The sequence below is a fragment of the Zootoca vivipara genome, chromosome 6 (assembly GCF_963506605.1).
Source record: "Zootoca vivipara chromosome 6, rZooViv1.1, whole genome shotgun sequence".
Lineage (NCBI taxonomy): Eukaryota > Metazoa > Chordata > Lepidosauria > Squamata > Lacertidae > Zootoca > Zootoca vivipara.
The window spans coordinates 85,515,175-85,528,464 of NC_083281.1; the positions used below are offsets into that span (position 1 = coordinate 85,515,175).

At 47.2% G+C, this 13,290-nt stretch overlaps 1 protein-coding gene across 1 annotated transcript in view; it reads left to right on the plus strand.

The window, feature by feature from the left end:
• Positions 1-13,290, plus strand: part of DISP3 (dispatched RND transporter family member 3) — a 71,750-nt gene that overhangs the window by 37,529 nt on the left and 20,931 nt on the right. The window contains exons 4-9 of the mRNA XM_035119553.2: positions 3,167-3,303; positions 4,415-4,549; positions 5,143-5,303; positions 6,439-6,578; positions 8,068-8,213; positions 12,587-12,748. Of these exons, the coding sequence (XP_034975444.2) occupies positions 3,167-3,303; positions 4,415-4,549; positions 5,143-5,303; positions 6,439-6,578; positions 8,068-8,213; positions 12,587-12,748 (881 nt within the window). The remainder of the gene's footprint in view (positions 1-3,166; positions 3,304-4,414; positions 4,550-5,142; positions 5,304-6,438; positions 6,579-8,067; positions 8,214-12,586; positions 12,749-13,290) is intronic.

Below are 13,290 nucleotides of genomic sequence, written 5' to 3' on the forward strand. Positions count from 1 at the left end.
TAATAAATGATGGTGGTGGTGATGATGATGATGATGATGCAGCCCTTTGGTAGAGGAGGGTCCATTAAGTCTTCTGAGTTCAAAAAGTGAAGTGTCTAGTCCTCATGGAGACATACAGACTCCAAATTTAAGGACACAGAGCCTCTCTTGTGGCTGCTCTTGAGATGAGCCTGTTTTGACTTTCTGAGACTAGCAGGCAGTGTTAGGGAGGTGGGCCACTCGTCTCACCCACCTCCTGCCCCATCAGGATGGGCCCTGCCTTTTGGCAGCTGCTGGAAGGTGGGCAGAATGACCCAAGACCGGCCCGCTGCCCTCAGTGGGCAAGGAGATTTGATTTCCAGCAGCTGGTATTCAGGAGCATTGTTACTGGCAAGGACTGGCAGGGCACAGACGAGTGTGCATTGGGGTAAGGGGGTGGGGGCTGGAGTCTGACTTGGGAGAGGGGGGGCAGTGATTTTGTGGGAGCTGTACCAGCCAGGAGACAAGAACTGGAGACAGGGAGTGGAGCACGGAGCTGCAGGATGGAGCGCAGGAAGGGCCGGAAGAAGAGGAGGAAGAGGCAGGGCTAGGAAATGAATGGTCAGCGACTCCCCCAGCCTCTCCTGCACCGCTGTCTCCCAGAACCAGGAGGGGAGTGAAGAGAGAAGAGCAGAGGCAGCTTCCATAGGGGCGTAGTCTCCACCTGGGTGCATGCAGCCTATGGGGGCGGGGAAGGTACATAAACAGGGGGAGGGGGAGCTGCCCCCTGTTGCTGCAACTGGTGCATAGAGCTCAGACCTGGGAATAGCTGTTCTGTGCATTGTTATTCTAAGCCGTAGAACTCCAAAGTGTCTGCTTTTGACAATGAACAGCTAACTATCTGTCGTGGGCATTCCTTTGGCTGGGGAGTGCCTTTGACAGTTGCCTCTGACTAGGGAGGAAGAGCAATGTCATCATGGGTAGCAGCCATGGAGAGCCTCCTGCTTCATGATGGATGTAAGGGGGAGGGCTTATAGGGAACAGCCCCCCCCCATCAGGTCGAGTTCATCTCAGAGCAGTAAGTCCAGTAGCGGATCAGATTACAGGAGTCAGGAAGCAGAGAGGGGGGGATGATGCTCTAGCAGCATCGAAGAGCCTCAACACTGAGTAGAGAAGGAGGCAGCTGGGGAGGAAATGACGGGAGAGAGAGCAGTCAGAAGGACGGCCCTCCCCCCCCCCGAAGCCTGAATTGAGGCGTACGGCACCCCGTAGGATGAGAGGGAGGCGCTTTGGGGTTCCCAAGCTGTTATGTTGGGTGCGAAACAGAAAGAAGCCACTGCGAGGTTCTGAATCAGACTAAGCAGACATGTTTTCCAGACTCTTTACACTGTAAATAGAATGCGCAATAAAAACACCTTAAAGAAAAGCAGGTGTGGAGCATCGTTACTCAAGAGTAGCCGCAAGAACCTATGACAGTGGCCAAAGAGTGGGAACGAACACGGCAGTTGAGATATCCTCAAACCTGCTGGCTCAGGGTTCCCTGTGTGGTCCGCAGGACTCTCCCCAGCCATAACTCTCACTGGCCCGCTTTTGGCCCTTCTTCGAGGGCTTTTCTGCTAATGCTTCTTGCTTGCATGAATGGAGGATCGAGAGGGATGGAGGAAAGAGGATTGAGGCTGGGCACAGTGCTTGAGGCAGGTCTGGCAAGGGAACAGGCGAGGGAACAGGCTCTTTTCTCTCTCCTCCTCTCCTGCGGTTCAGACTTTATCAGCTCTCTCATTTTAATTATCTGGGATTAGCTTTGCTTGAAGACTCTTTTTGCAGGCGAGCTGGGCAACCGGTGTGTGTGTGTGTGTGTGGGTGTGTGTGTGTGTATCACAGCTCTCGACTTTGGCCACTCCATTTCCTGAATCCTCTCACTTCTTTTCCTCCCCCGTGAGGTTTAATATAATGAAAATACCGATTAGGATTCCAGGTGGGATCCATGGCTTTGGGAGTCAGCAAGCTAAGCTCCAGAGGGAAGTGGGGGAAAGAAGCAATAAGGCTCTTCTCTTGCTCTCAGCAATCGCTCTCTTGAGAGTGTAATCCTGCTGCTCTCGGCTGGGGAGGGATGCTCTCTGCGAGGGGCGGAAGGCAGAGAGGGCTGGCAGGGAGCAGAGATAGAGCCATCTACAGGACTCTTTGCTGGCTTCTCCAAAGGCAACATTTAGACTGAGGAGGGAGAGGAAGCCGGGCAAGGCAACCACACTGGGCTGGGTGTAAGTAGGAAGGCCCAGCAGCTGGGGATCCAACTGAGGTTGGTGGGGCAGTTTTTAATAAATAAATAGACTAGGTTGGTGGGTTGGCTGAAGGCAGACGTGAGATGGGAAGCGCAGCAGGGGGGGGCAACCTCCCACAGATCTTCCTCTGACCCACCAGTCAAGAGTTGAGTCAGGGTTAGCTGTGGGAGGTAGAGAAATGGGCGACGAGAGCAACACGGCCCCTGGTTTTAGCACTTGTAGGCTGACTAGAGATGAAGACGTGGGGTTGGTATTGTTATAAGAAAAAACTGCCCCCCTTCCCTTACAGGGTATTCCAGAGCCCACACAGAGTCCTTGAGGGTTCCCTATCGGTAGGAGGAAACAACAGAGGCCAACCAGAGTATATTTGAGAAGCAAAGTGGCTAATAAGCCTGATCTTTATTCAAGGAACTGTTGCAACAGGGTCCTCACTCTCCACATGCAGGAAGGAGGAGAACCCTGAACAATGGTGCGCAAGCCCTTATGTGCACTTTTGAAATTGCTCAAGACCTCCCCCCCCAAAAAAAAAACCCCATCATACATACATCACAGAAGGAGGTGGTCTCCAGCAGAAATCCTGCCTGCCAGGATACCTGATAATGGTCACTGATGCATTACAGTCTGGCTATTCTTTTGTGATGGGTTAATACTTTTGTTCCTGAGTCCAGGTCACAGGCTCACCCTATTCACACACAAACACACCCTTAAGGCTGGATTTGAAATCAAATCAAAAAGGCAATGGGAAGGCTTTCCCCATTTGCCTCCTTTACTGCAGAGGAATATTTGAGGTCATTGGGAGAGTCAAAATGGCTTCAGGATTGCTCTCCCATACTGTTTCAGACACGTGGTTCATAAATTTAGATATGTGTGCATTTATGAATATTTATTCTCTATTTGAAACCTCCCCCCCCCCCCCGGTTTCTCCCTAGCAAAGTCCAGGTGCTGTATGGTGGGACAGATTTGTTTGACTACGAAGTGAGGAAGACGTTCAACAATGACATGTTGCTGGCTTTCATCAGCAGCAGCTGCATTGCAGTGTTGGTCTACATCCTGGCTTCCTGCTCAGGTAAGCTAAGTCGGGAGCAAGGATAACCTAGAACACAAGGAGAGCCCTGCTAGATTAAGCCAATGACTCACCTCATCCACAAGCAGGACCCCGGGACTCCGGAGCACTTTCTCCTTTCCTATGTTATAGCCAGCATACCTGGTAGCCATTAGTAGTCTTCTCCTGCATGAATTTGCCCAGTCCCAGAACAACACCGTGGAACGATGATCAGCATAGCCAATGGTCCGAGACGATGGGGCTTGTAGCTTTGACTTCATACATCTGCCTCCTCCACTGGGCGGGTCCGCTGCTCCCAAGTTCTGATGGGTGACATTTTCTAAAACCCAGAGAGAGCCTCAGCAATTGTATGGTCAATCTATCCGGAAGATAAATTGTATATCGAGGACTTAGTGATCTGACATTGGTTGCCCTTCCTGCCCCTGTTCCTTAACAGGCTTTCTTGAGGGCTTCCAAGTGGCAGATTGAAGTGCTTGCTTGGTGTGTATATATATTGCTTGTTCTTTAGAATAAAAGCTTTAATCTTCTCATTCACTTGTGTTTTGTATTGCTTCTGAATCTGATTTCAAATGAACCTTGCGTTTGGCAAGACAGCAATCAGGAGACCATCTCCTAACATTAGCTTCTGTGGATGAAGCCGGCAATTTCTGGACTGTTAACCAGCAACTGGGGAGACAGAGAAATGCATGGCCAGCAGCTGTAACAACATACAGTGGTACCTCAGGTTAAGGACTTAATTGGTTCCGGAAGTCCGTACTTAACCTGAAGTGAACTTTCCCATTGAAAGTAATGGAAAGTGGATTAATCCGTTCCAGACGATGAAAAACACCCCCTAAAACAGCAATTTAACATGAATTTTACTGTGGCAGAACCCAGAAGTAAACACTTTCTGGTCCGCGGAGTACTTAACCTGAAAGTACTCAACCTGAAGCGTACTTAACCCGAGTTATGACTGTATTTCCCCATCACCTCAGGCACAGGGCTTTCCAGCTGTGTGTCTGTTCACAAAACCAACCGTGACACTTGTGGGCATGCATGTGTGAATCCGCTTTTGGGGCGTTCCCTCTGCAAGGCGGTTTGCTTGATCTTTCGCTCTCTCTTCCTCCTCTTCCAGTGTTCCTCTCGTTCTTTGGGATCGTTAGCATCGGGCTCAGTTGCCTTGTGGCGCTTTTCCTCTACCACGTCGTCTTTGGGATCCAGTACCTAGGAATCCTGAACGGAGTGGCTGCTTTTGTGATTGTGGGGATTGGTAAGTGGCTTAAACCTACCCAGATATCAAAAATCAGGCTGTGGCTCAACGGCGGAGCATTTCCATTGCATGGAGAAGGTCCTGGGTTCAAGCCTCAGGATTCCCTTGCCTGAAACCCTAGAGAGCTGCTGCCTGTCAGTGTAGACCATACTGAGTTAGACGGACCAATTAGCCTGACTCGGGATAAGGCAGCTTCATATGTCCCAGTGTCTTAAGAGGATGGCTGTAGGTCACTGGCAGAGTACCTGCTTTGCATGCAGAAGGTCCCATGTTCAATCCCCAGCATCTTCAGGTAGGGTTGGGAAAGACCCCTGCCAGAAGAGCTGCTGCCAGTCAGTGTGGACAGTACTGAACTAGATGGACCCAAGGGTCTAACTTGGCATAAGGTCACTCAACTCAGGCACAGCTTTAACTGTCAATACAGAGAAAACTCTATCTTGGAACGGACCTGGACAACAGCTCACTTGGGAGATAAACATTCATAGTGGGGTAGGAGATGGTTTTAATATTGTGGTGCCTGGCATCAACTGAAGACCATGCTGGTTGATTCTGAGCAGGTTCTGATTGACCCCTTCTTCTCTGTGTGATCTCAGGTGTGGACGACGTGTTTGTTTTCATAAACACCTACCGGCAGGCCACACACTTGAAAGACCTCCACCTCCGCATGGTCCACACCATCCAGACAGCTGGCAAAGCCACCTTCTTTACCTCCTTGACCACAGCTGCGGCGTACGCAGCCAACATTTTCTCCCAGGTAAGCATTTTCAGGAGAGCTTTGCTTTATAACAAAACTTCCAAGGACATGGAGCTTGCCCGTGGCATTGCCACAATGTGGAAATAATACAACACAAGCATCACCGCCCCTCGCATAGAGGATGAAGGCTTAAGGAATCAACGTTTTTAGTCTGAAGTCAACAGCCTGTGTTTTGTTCAGGCTGGTGCTTTCCTTTTGCTCCTTTTCTTCATCTAGCTCTCCTGCAAATGCACTGAGGCATCAGCATGCCTCCTCAGTTCTGGCACATTTAAAATGAGCTTTGTTTTCCCCCGCCCCACTTTTCATCTCCAGATCCTCCAGTTCTGCCTTTCCTTTCCCTCTCCTCTGCTCACCTTCTTTCCCTCGCCAGATCCTTCTAATCTCTTTCTTCCTTAACTTTTCTCTCACCTCCCCGGCCCCCTTTTCCCTTTCCAGATCCTTTGCATCGAGCCTTTCCCCTTTCCCTCTCCACTAGATCCAATGTCTACTGTGTCCTTTTACCAAACAACAACAACAACAACAACAACAACCATCCCTTCTATTCCCCCTCCCCTCCCTTTCTTCCCAGCTTCTTTGTGAAATGATTCCTCTCTCTCTCTCTCTCTCTCTGTGTGTGTGTGTGTGTGTAAGAGAAAGAGAGAGAGAGAGAGGAGCGACCTTTAACAAACTACGACTCTTGAGAAGGTCTCCCTCCTGTCAATTAGGTAAAAAGGTAAAGGTAAAGGACCCCTGACAGTTAAGTCCAGTCATGAACGACTCTGTGGTTGCAACGCTCATCTCACTTTACTGGCCGAGAGAGCCGACGTTTGTCCGCAGACAGTTTTTCCGGGTCATGTGGCCAGCATGACTAAGCCGCCAGAGCAGCACACAGAAACACCATTTACCTTCCCGCCGGAGTGGTACCTATTTATTTACTTGCACTTTGACGTGCTTTTGAACTGCTAGGTTGGCAGGAGCTGGGGCCGAGCAATGGGAGCTCACCTCGTTGCAAGGATTCGAACCACCGACCCTCCAATCGGCAAGCCCTAGGCTCTGTGGTTTAGACCATAGCACCACCCACGACCCCAATTAATTAGACTCACCCCTAAATGCAAACAGAATTGAAATCCGCCTCCATCTCTCCTTTTTCCTGCAGATCCCAGCTGTCCACGACTTTGGCCTCTTCATGTCCCTCATCATTTCCTGCTGCTGGGTGGCAGTCCTCTTCATCATGCCTGCAGCCCTCGGGGTCTGGTCCCTCTACTTGTCGCCCTTGGAGAATGCCTGCCAATCCAGGTGAGGTTTATTGACTGAGCTATAATGGGGGGTATAAATGGGTGGGGTATAAATAATAAATTAGTATTAGTATTAGTACTAAAGCCCTAAGGAAAACACACCGATTCAGCCTCAAAAACCTGTCTGAAAAGGGGGATGTAATAATATTGGCCTTCCCTGCAAGGTTGTTGTAAGGCAGGGGTCGGAAGCTTGTGGCACTCCATATGTTTGTCAGGGATTGGTTGGACACAGAGGGATGGTGGGAGAAACCAGACGGGGAACCACCAAGGGAAGAAGGCTCAGTGGTACTGGGATGGTGATGAGTGGTCAGATGGAGAAGACTGGGGAAAGGAGGTGTCGGAAGACAAAGAGGTGGCAGAGCTTAGTGAGCTGGGAGAGTCCGTAGCAGGGAAAGTCCAGGATCGGAGGCAGAAGCTGAAGCAGGGGAGGTGGGGGGTCAAGAGGCAGAGATGAGTCAGGCTGGTGTCTCCCCCTCCTGCTGCAACGAGCTCCCTTCCCTCCTTGTCTCCCAGAACCAGAAGAGGCATGAAAAGGGCGGAGGAAAGGTTCGCTGCCTGCAGGTGTAGTCCTCAATTGCTTGGGGAAATCCCTGGAGAGGAGGGGACTTAGACGGCTGTGAGGAGGCAGGGATTTTAAATCTCGGCAACCGACCCATGGGGCAAGACCTACCAGGCTGTGCTCATTAGGCCTGACACTCCACCAAGTCGGTGTGCAGATTGTGTCCTTGCTAATAAAGAGTTAACTCCGACTTGCACAGTGTGATTAGCTGCCTGCTCACCCCAGACAACCGTTGCTGGACTGCATCTCCTTTCATCCCCGAATATTGGCACTGCCAGCTGGGATTGATGAGACCCCCACGGTCAGAGGCAGTGATACCAGTTATTGGTATCCTCAGGAGGGGCGGGTGCTCTTGTGTTCGAATCCTGCTTGCAGGCTTCCCACAGGCATCTGGTTGGCCACTGTGAGAACAGGATGCTGGACTAGATGGGCTATTGGCCCGATTCAGCACTTCTTATGCTCTTAGTTGGAGTCCAGCAACATGAGGAAGGCTGCCGCTTCTCCATCCCTGCCTACCAACTGGCTGGACTGCAGTTCCAATTAGCTCCAACTGGAGACCCTGTGTCGCTTCAGATATTGCTAGACTACAACCTTCCCCCACCCCCCTTGGCCTTTGGCCAGGCTGGCTACAGGCCAAGGGGGTGACTTGAAAGAAGCTGGAGTCCAGCAACAACATCTCGAGAGCATCACAGATTCCAGCCAGTATGTGTGAGTTTTTGCATGTCTCTTTCTCAATCCCTCTGGCGCAACAGCAGGGGAAGTGGTTTGCACATCAAGTGCACCTGATGCCCGGCTCTGACCATGACCCTTTCCTGATCTGCTCCATCTGCTCTTGGCTGTGTCAGCAATAATGAACCGCAGGTGCTTTGCAAGGGGCAAAGTGCTCTGAGAAGCTCACTGGGTGCCAAATCCCTCCCTCCTTCTCCCGCAGCTGCAGCCAGAAATGCGTGAAGCCGAATGCACTGCACGTTTCAGACGGGCTGTTCATCTCCTCAGAGGCTGTGGGTGGTCCAGGGCCAGGCGGCCTTCCTTACCTGGACGACGACATCCCCTTGCTCAGTGTGGAAGACGAGCCAGGTAGGCAGTCCCTAGGGGGCAGGACTGAGCTCAGTGTCTTTTTTAAAAAATAAAAAAAATCCATACAATGCATGATCACACAAAGAGCTGTAACATAACCGTAACAATGAATGGTTTCATAGCTGTCCACTTTCGGATTCGAAAATAAGGGATCAGCAGCCTCACCTCTCCTGGGGACAGTCTACAGCAGGCATCTCCAAACATCGGCCCTCCAGATGTTTTGGACTACAATTCCCATCTTCCCCGACCACTGGTCCTGTTAGCCAGGGATCATGGGAGTTGTAGGCCAAAACATCTGGAGGGCCGCAGTTTGGGATGCCTGGTCTACGGTATATCTAACAATCCAAGATAGCAGCGGGAAACGGCAATGGAATAAGGGAATTTCCAGCAAAAAAGGGGAAAGTTGACAGCTGTGGCTTAGATTAAGGGAGTTTCCCGCAAAAAAAGGGGAGGGTTGGCAGCTATGAACGGTTTCCTTCAAGTTAACAGAGAAAATTCTCTTAGAAACGTTGCAAGTGGCAATATCTACCTATGATGAAACCTGGCCTCCCTCCTTTTCATACGCAAGGCAGGGAAAGAAAGTAAAGCTCTCCCAGCCTCACAAAACTGTCTGCGGAAAACCTATAGGGACTGCCAGTGTTTTAAGGCCATGTGAAATGATGCCATAAACGTCTCAGGACTGCAATACCTCAAGGACCGCCTCTTTCCATATGAACCTACCTGGACCTTGAGATCATCTTCTGAGGCCCTCCTTCGAGTGCCACCTCCTCAAGAGGTCCGGAAGGTGGCAACGCGAGAACGGGGCCTCCTCTGCGGTGGCTCCCCATCTGTGGAAGCTTGCCTGGTGCCTTCATTATACACCTTTAGGAGCCAATCAAAAACATTCCTTTTTAACCAGGCCTTGGGTTTATCTGATTTACATCCTATGCCCTTTTAAAATGTGTTTTTGTGGGGAGGGGGCCTATTGGGGTGTTGTTTTTATTTTTATTAGGTATTTTGTGGTTTCATATCTTTATTTTATTCTGTGAACCACCCTGAGACCCCTGGGTATAGGGCGATATATAAATTCAAATAATAATAATAATAATAATAATAATAATAATAATAATAATAATAATAATCTTATTGCTATGTTCTTTTCTCTGTGGAGACTCTATTGCATTTTTTATTAAGAGAGAGAGAATTTGCATGCACAATGAATACAGTGGGACACCTGGCTTGACAGAAGGACATTTGAAAAGGATTTGGGGCTGAGATTCCTGCATTCCAGAGGGTTGAACTAAATGACCCTCAGTGCCCCTTCCAATTCTACAATTCTGTGATTCCAAAATGCTGAGCTAGATAGATCACTGTCCTCATCCAGCGAGCTCTTCTCATGTCATTGTTGCTACTGCAATTATTTTATTTATTACCCATCCTCCCATCATAAGGTCCTTGCAAATTAGTGGAAATGACATGAAGAAATGTGTTCTAATTAGGGGAAATGCTTTGCAGAAAGTTACATCAATCAATCATTCAGTTTATTTGTCTGCTGCCTTTCCAAAGCAAAGCCATGCTCAAGGTGCTTACGACATATAAAACAACTGCATAACTGCAAACACATACCCTCCAACATTTCTTCAATGAAAATAGGGATGTCCTAAGGAAACGTGAGACAAATCAGAAACCGGGATGGCTTCTGTAAATCCGGGACTGTCCCTGGAAAATAGGGACACTTGGAGGGGTCTGCAAGCATAGCAAAAGTCAAAATTGTGTAGTGAATATGTATGTATCGGCACTAAAATGCTGAAGAATTTCCATAAGAATTTATTCTCTTTTGCTGGAGAAAAGAGTGGAAAACTGAATTTAAAGAAACTGAGATGCAAAGAATTGGGATTGCCAGATTCTTCCATCCCAATAGCTCAGTCGGTAGAGCATGAGACTTAATCTCGGGGTCGTGGGTTTGAGACCCTTATGGGGCAAAAAGATTCCTGCATTGCAGGGGGTTGGACTAGATGACCCTCGGGGTCCCTTCCAACTCTGCAATTCTACGATTCTACCTATAACCCAGACAATGGGATGCTGGACTAGCCGGGCCGTTGGCTCGATCCAGCCGGGCTCTCCTTGTGTTTTTATTCCTATGATCTCCCCACCGACCACCCCCTGAAACTCTCAGAGCCGACTTGGGGTACTGGCTTCCTCACCAAGAGCATTTGCTCAGCTGCAGAGTTTGTTTTTCCTCCCGCAAAGCGCTCCTGCTTCGCCAGGCGCTTCACCTCGTTGATATGCCACCCCTGCCCTGCATGGTAATTTATGGAAATGGCTTCTTTGCAGCGTTTCTGGAATAATATGAGACAGGAGGGCAATTTCCTCCGGGGACCCCCTCAGGTCAACGGGGCAGGGAAGGTAGTTCTGTGTATGCATGCATGAGGCTGTAATTATAATGAAGGAAGAGAGTGCTTCTCTCCAACATGCATGCTAAACCGAGGAGGAACCATACTTTGAGGCATGGGCATAGCCAGGATTTATGTTTTTTTGGGGGGGGGCAGAACACCCACCTTTCATCATCCTTTGTCTGGCTCTGTCTAGCAGATTTTGAATGGAATGTCTCCACAACAGTTGTTTTAAATTACCTTCTTTTGACCCCAAGTGCTCAAAAAAATCTGTCAGAATTTTTCTACGATTTATGTGCGCGCATATATATATAATATAATGTATACGGTATATATACTGATGTGTGTGTGTGTGTGTGTGTGTGTGTGTGTGTGTGTGTGTGTGTGTTTTACAATGAAAGATAAACATTTTACATCCTTAAGATATCGATGACTTCCCTTCTTCTCTTTCCATGCTTCATTTTACATATCATAAAATCCCTGCATATTTTTTACAAAAACCACAAAATCGGTATTCCATTACTGCATCCATCTAAACTTATCTACACTATTGAATTTATCTTAACGCTGCCAGCGTTTTCAGCTGTACACAATTATTCCCCATATATTCACTAAACGTTTCCCAATCTTCTTTAAACGTATGTTCCTTCTTGTTCTCTTATTCTATATGTGAAGTCTGCAAGTTGTACATATTCTGTCAATTTAAGTTGCCATTCTTCTTTGGTTGGGACCTTTAGTTGGGACATTGATGTTGACAATTTCTACTTTTAGTTAAGTGTTATTATTATTTGATTTGATTTCGGGGGAGCAGCTGACCCCCTGGCTACACCCATGCTTTCAGGATATATATTTTGGGGGGGGGGGTAAACAAGACTAACAATAGGGAGGTGCTAAATGGAGGGGTCATCATTTCAGAATTTTGGCTTTGCAAATTTCATCCCTGGGATTGGTGGGAGAGAGAGATTGAAAATAAAGCTGCAGATATTATATCGCCCATTGGTGCAAATCTAGGGTGCAACTGCAATGGGCGATCTGTGTACGGGTCTGGTTGCTGCACTTCAGAAAATAAGGGGTCAGTTTGGTGTAGTGCTTAGAGACCCGGTTTCAAATCTCCCCACTCAGTGGGATGGATGTGACCTTGGGCCAGTGGCACTGAGCACAACCTACCCCACAGGATTGTTGTGAGAATAAAAAGGGAAAGTCCACCACCATGAGCATGTAAAGAAAATGAATGAATGATAAATATTGGTGGCTAGTCGGCACTGACAGCAAACCTATCCGCCTCCATGAACTTGCCCAACCTTCTTTTTAATGCCATCTTTTATTATTTTAAAAAATATGTTTATTGATTTTTATAACAGACAACAGATACAACAAAAATAACAACCAAAAAATATTCAAAATACAAAAACACCTAAATACAATAATAATAATAATTCTTATTTCATAATCTCTCTTCTTATCTCATCTAATGACTTCCTCATTCCTCCTCCTTCTGTGTTAAAATGTAAATCCCTTTTAGTAATTTCAAAATCATAATAAACAACTAACTTTACTTAAAAATTGACTTAATTCTATATCTTATAATCCTTGATATTTACCTTCTCTACTATTCCATTTCTTTCTACATACATATAACTACTTCTAACAATACTTATTTCTTAACTTGTTATTATCTACAACCTCCTTGTATCTCCTTCACTTCCATTGATTCTACTCTATTATATGCTTATTCTTTAAATAAACTTTAAATTTCTTCCAGTCTTCTTCCACTGTTTCTGTCATCTTTTAATGCCAGCCTTCTTTTTATGCCATCCCTCACTGGCTCCTGTGGGAGAGAGTTCCGCAGTCTAACTTATTCACTGTGTGAAGAAGGACTTTCCTCCCTCTCATTATATCAGAGATTAACCCAGTGAAGGTGAATGCTGGAAGATTTGGGGCAGATGAAAAGGAAGGGAAAGGAGCCTTTGTTCTTAAAAGTGTTCTTTGCTCCTTTGCTAGTGACTCTGGAAATGGGAGATGTTCCCTTGGTCTCAGTGCTGCCTGAGAGTCTTCCGCTCCCCACCAAGAATAACAGCCAAGGGCATCTCATCGCTCACCTACAGGAGCTCCTCCAGGTCTGGGTTTTGTGGTCAGCCGTGAAGAGCAGATGGGTGATTGTTGGTAAGCATTCCTGGATCTGTTTTGCGGAGATCCAATATTTATTGCTATATGATTATCTATTAATTTATATTCTGCTAGGTGCCCCATTAGGTTCCAAAGCAGTTTGCAAACTGTAGAAACCAGTTACACGACCAGTGAAATGTAGAAGAAGGACTTCTATATTTCAAAACCAATGAAATGTGATCAAAACGCACAAAGGAAACTATATTATTAATATAATCAAAATGCACAAAATAAACAATATTATTATTAATCATAATCAATGTATTCATATCCTGGCTTTTCCCCAGACCAGGACTCAAGGCAGCTTAAAACTATACAGATAAAATACAAAGAGCTGAAAACATGTAAAAGATAATTATTAAAAAGTAATTAAATTAAAGCAATATTAAAAAAACAAACCTATTGGACTACAGATAATAGCAAATTCCATTGAAAGGTTCAAATGTAAACTCCTGGAATTAAAATTTGTAGAACAAGAGACTCAGGTATGCTATTTGGCCCAGCTGCCCTCTCCCCACCTGCCAAAGTGGCTTATGTGA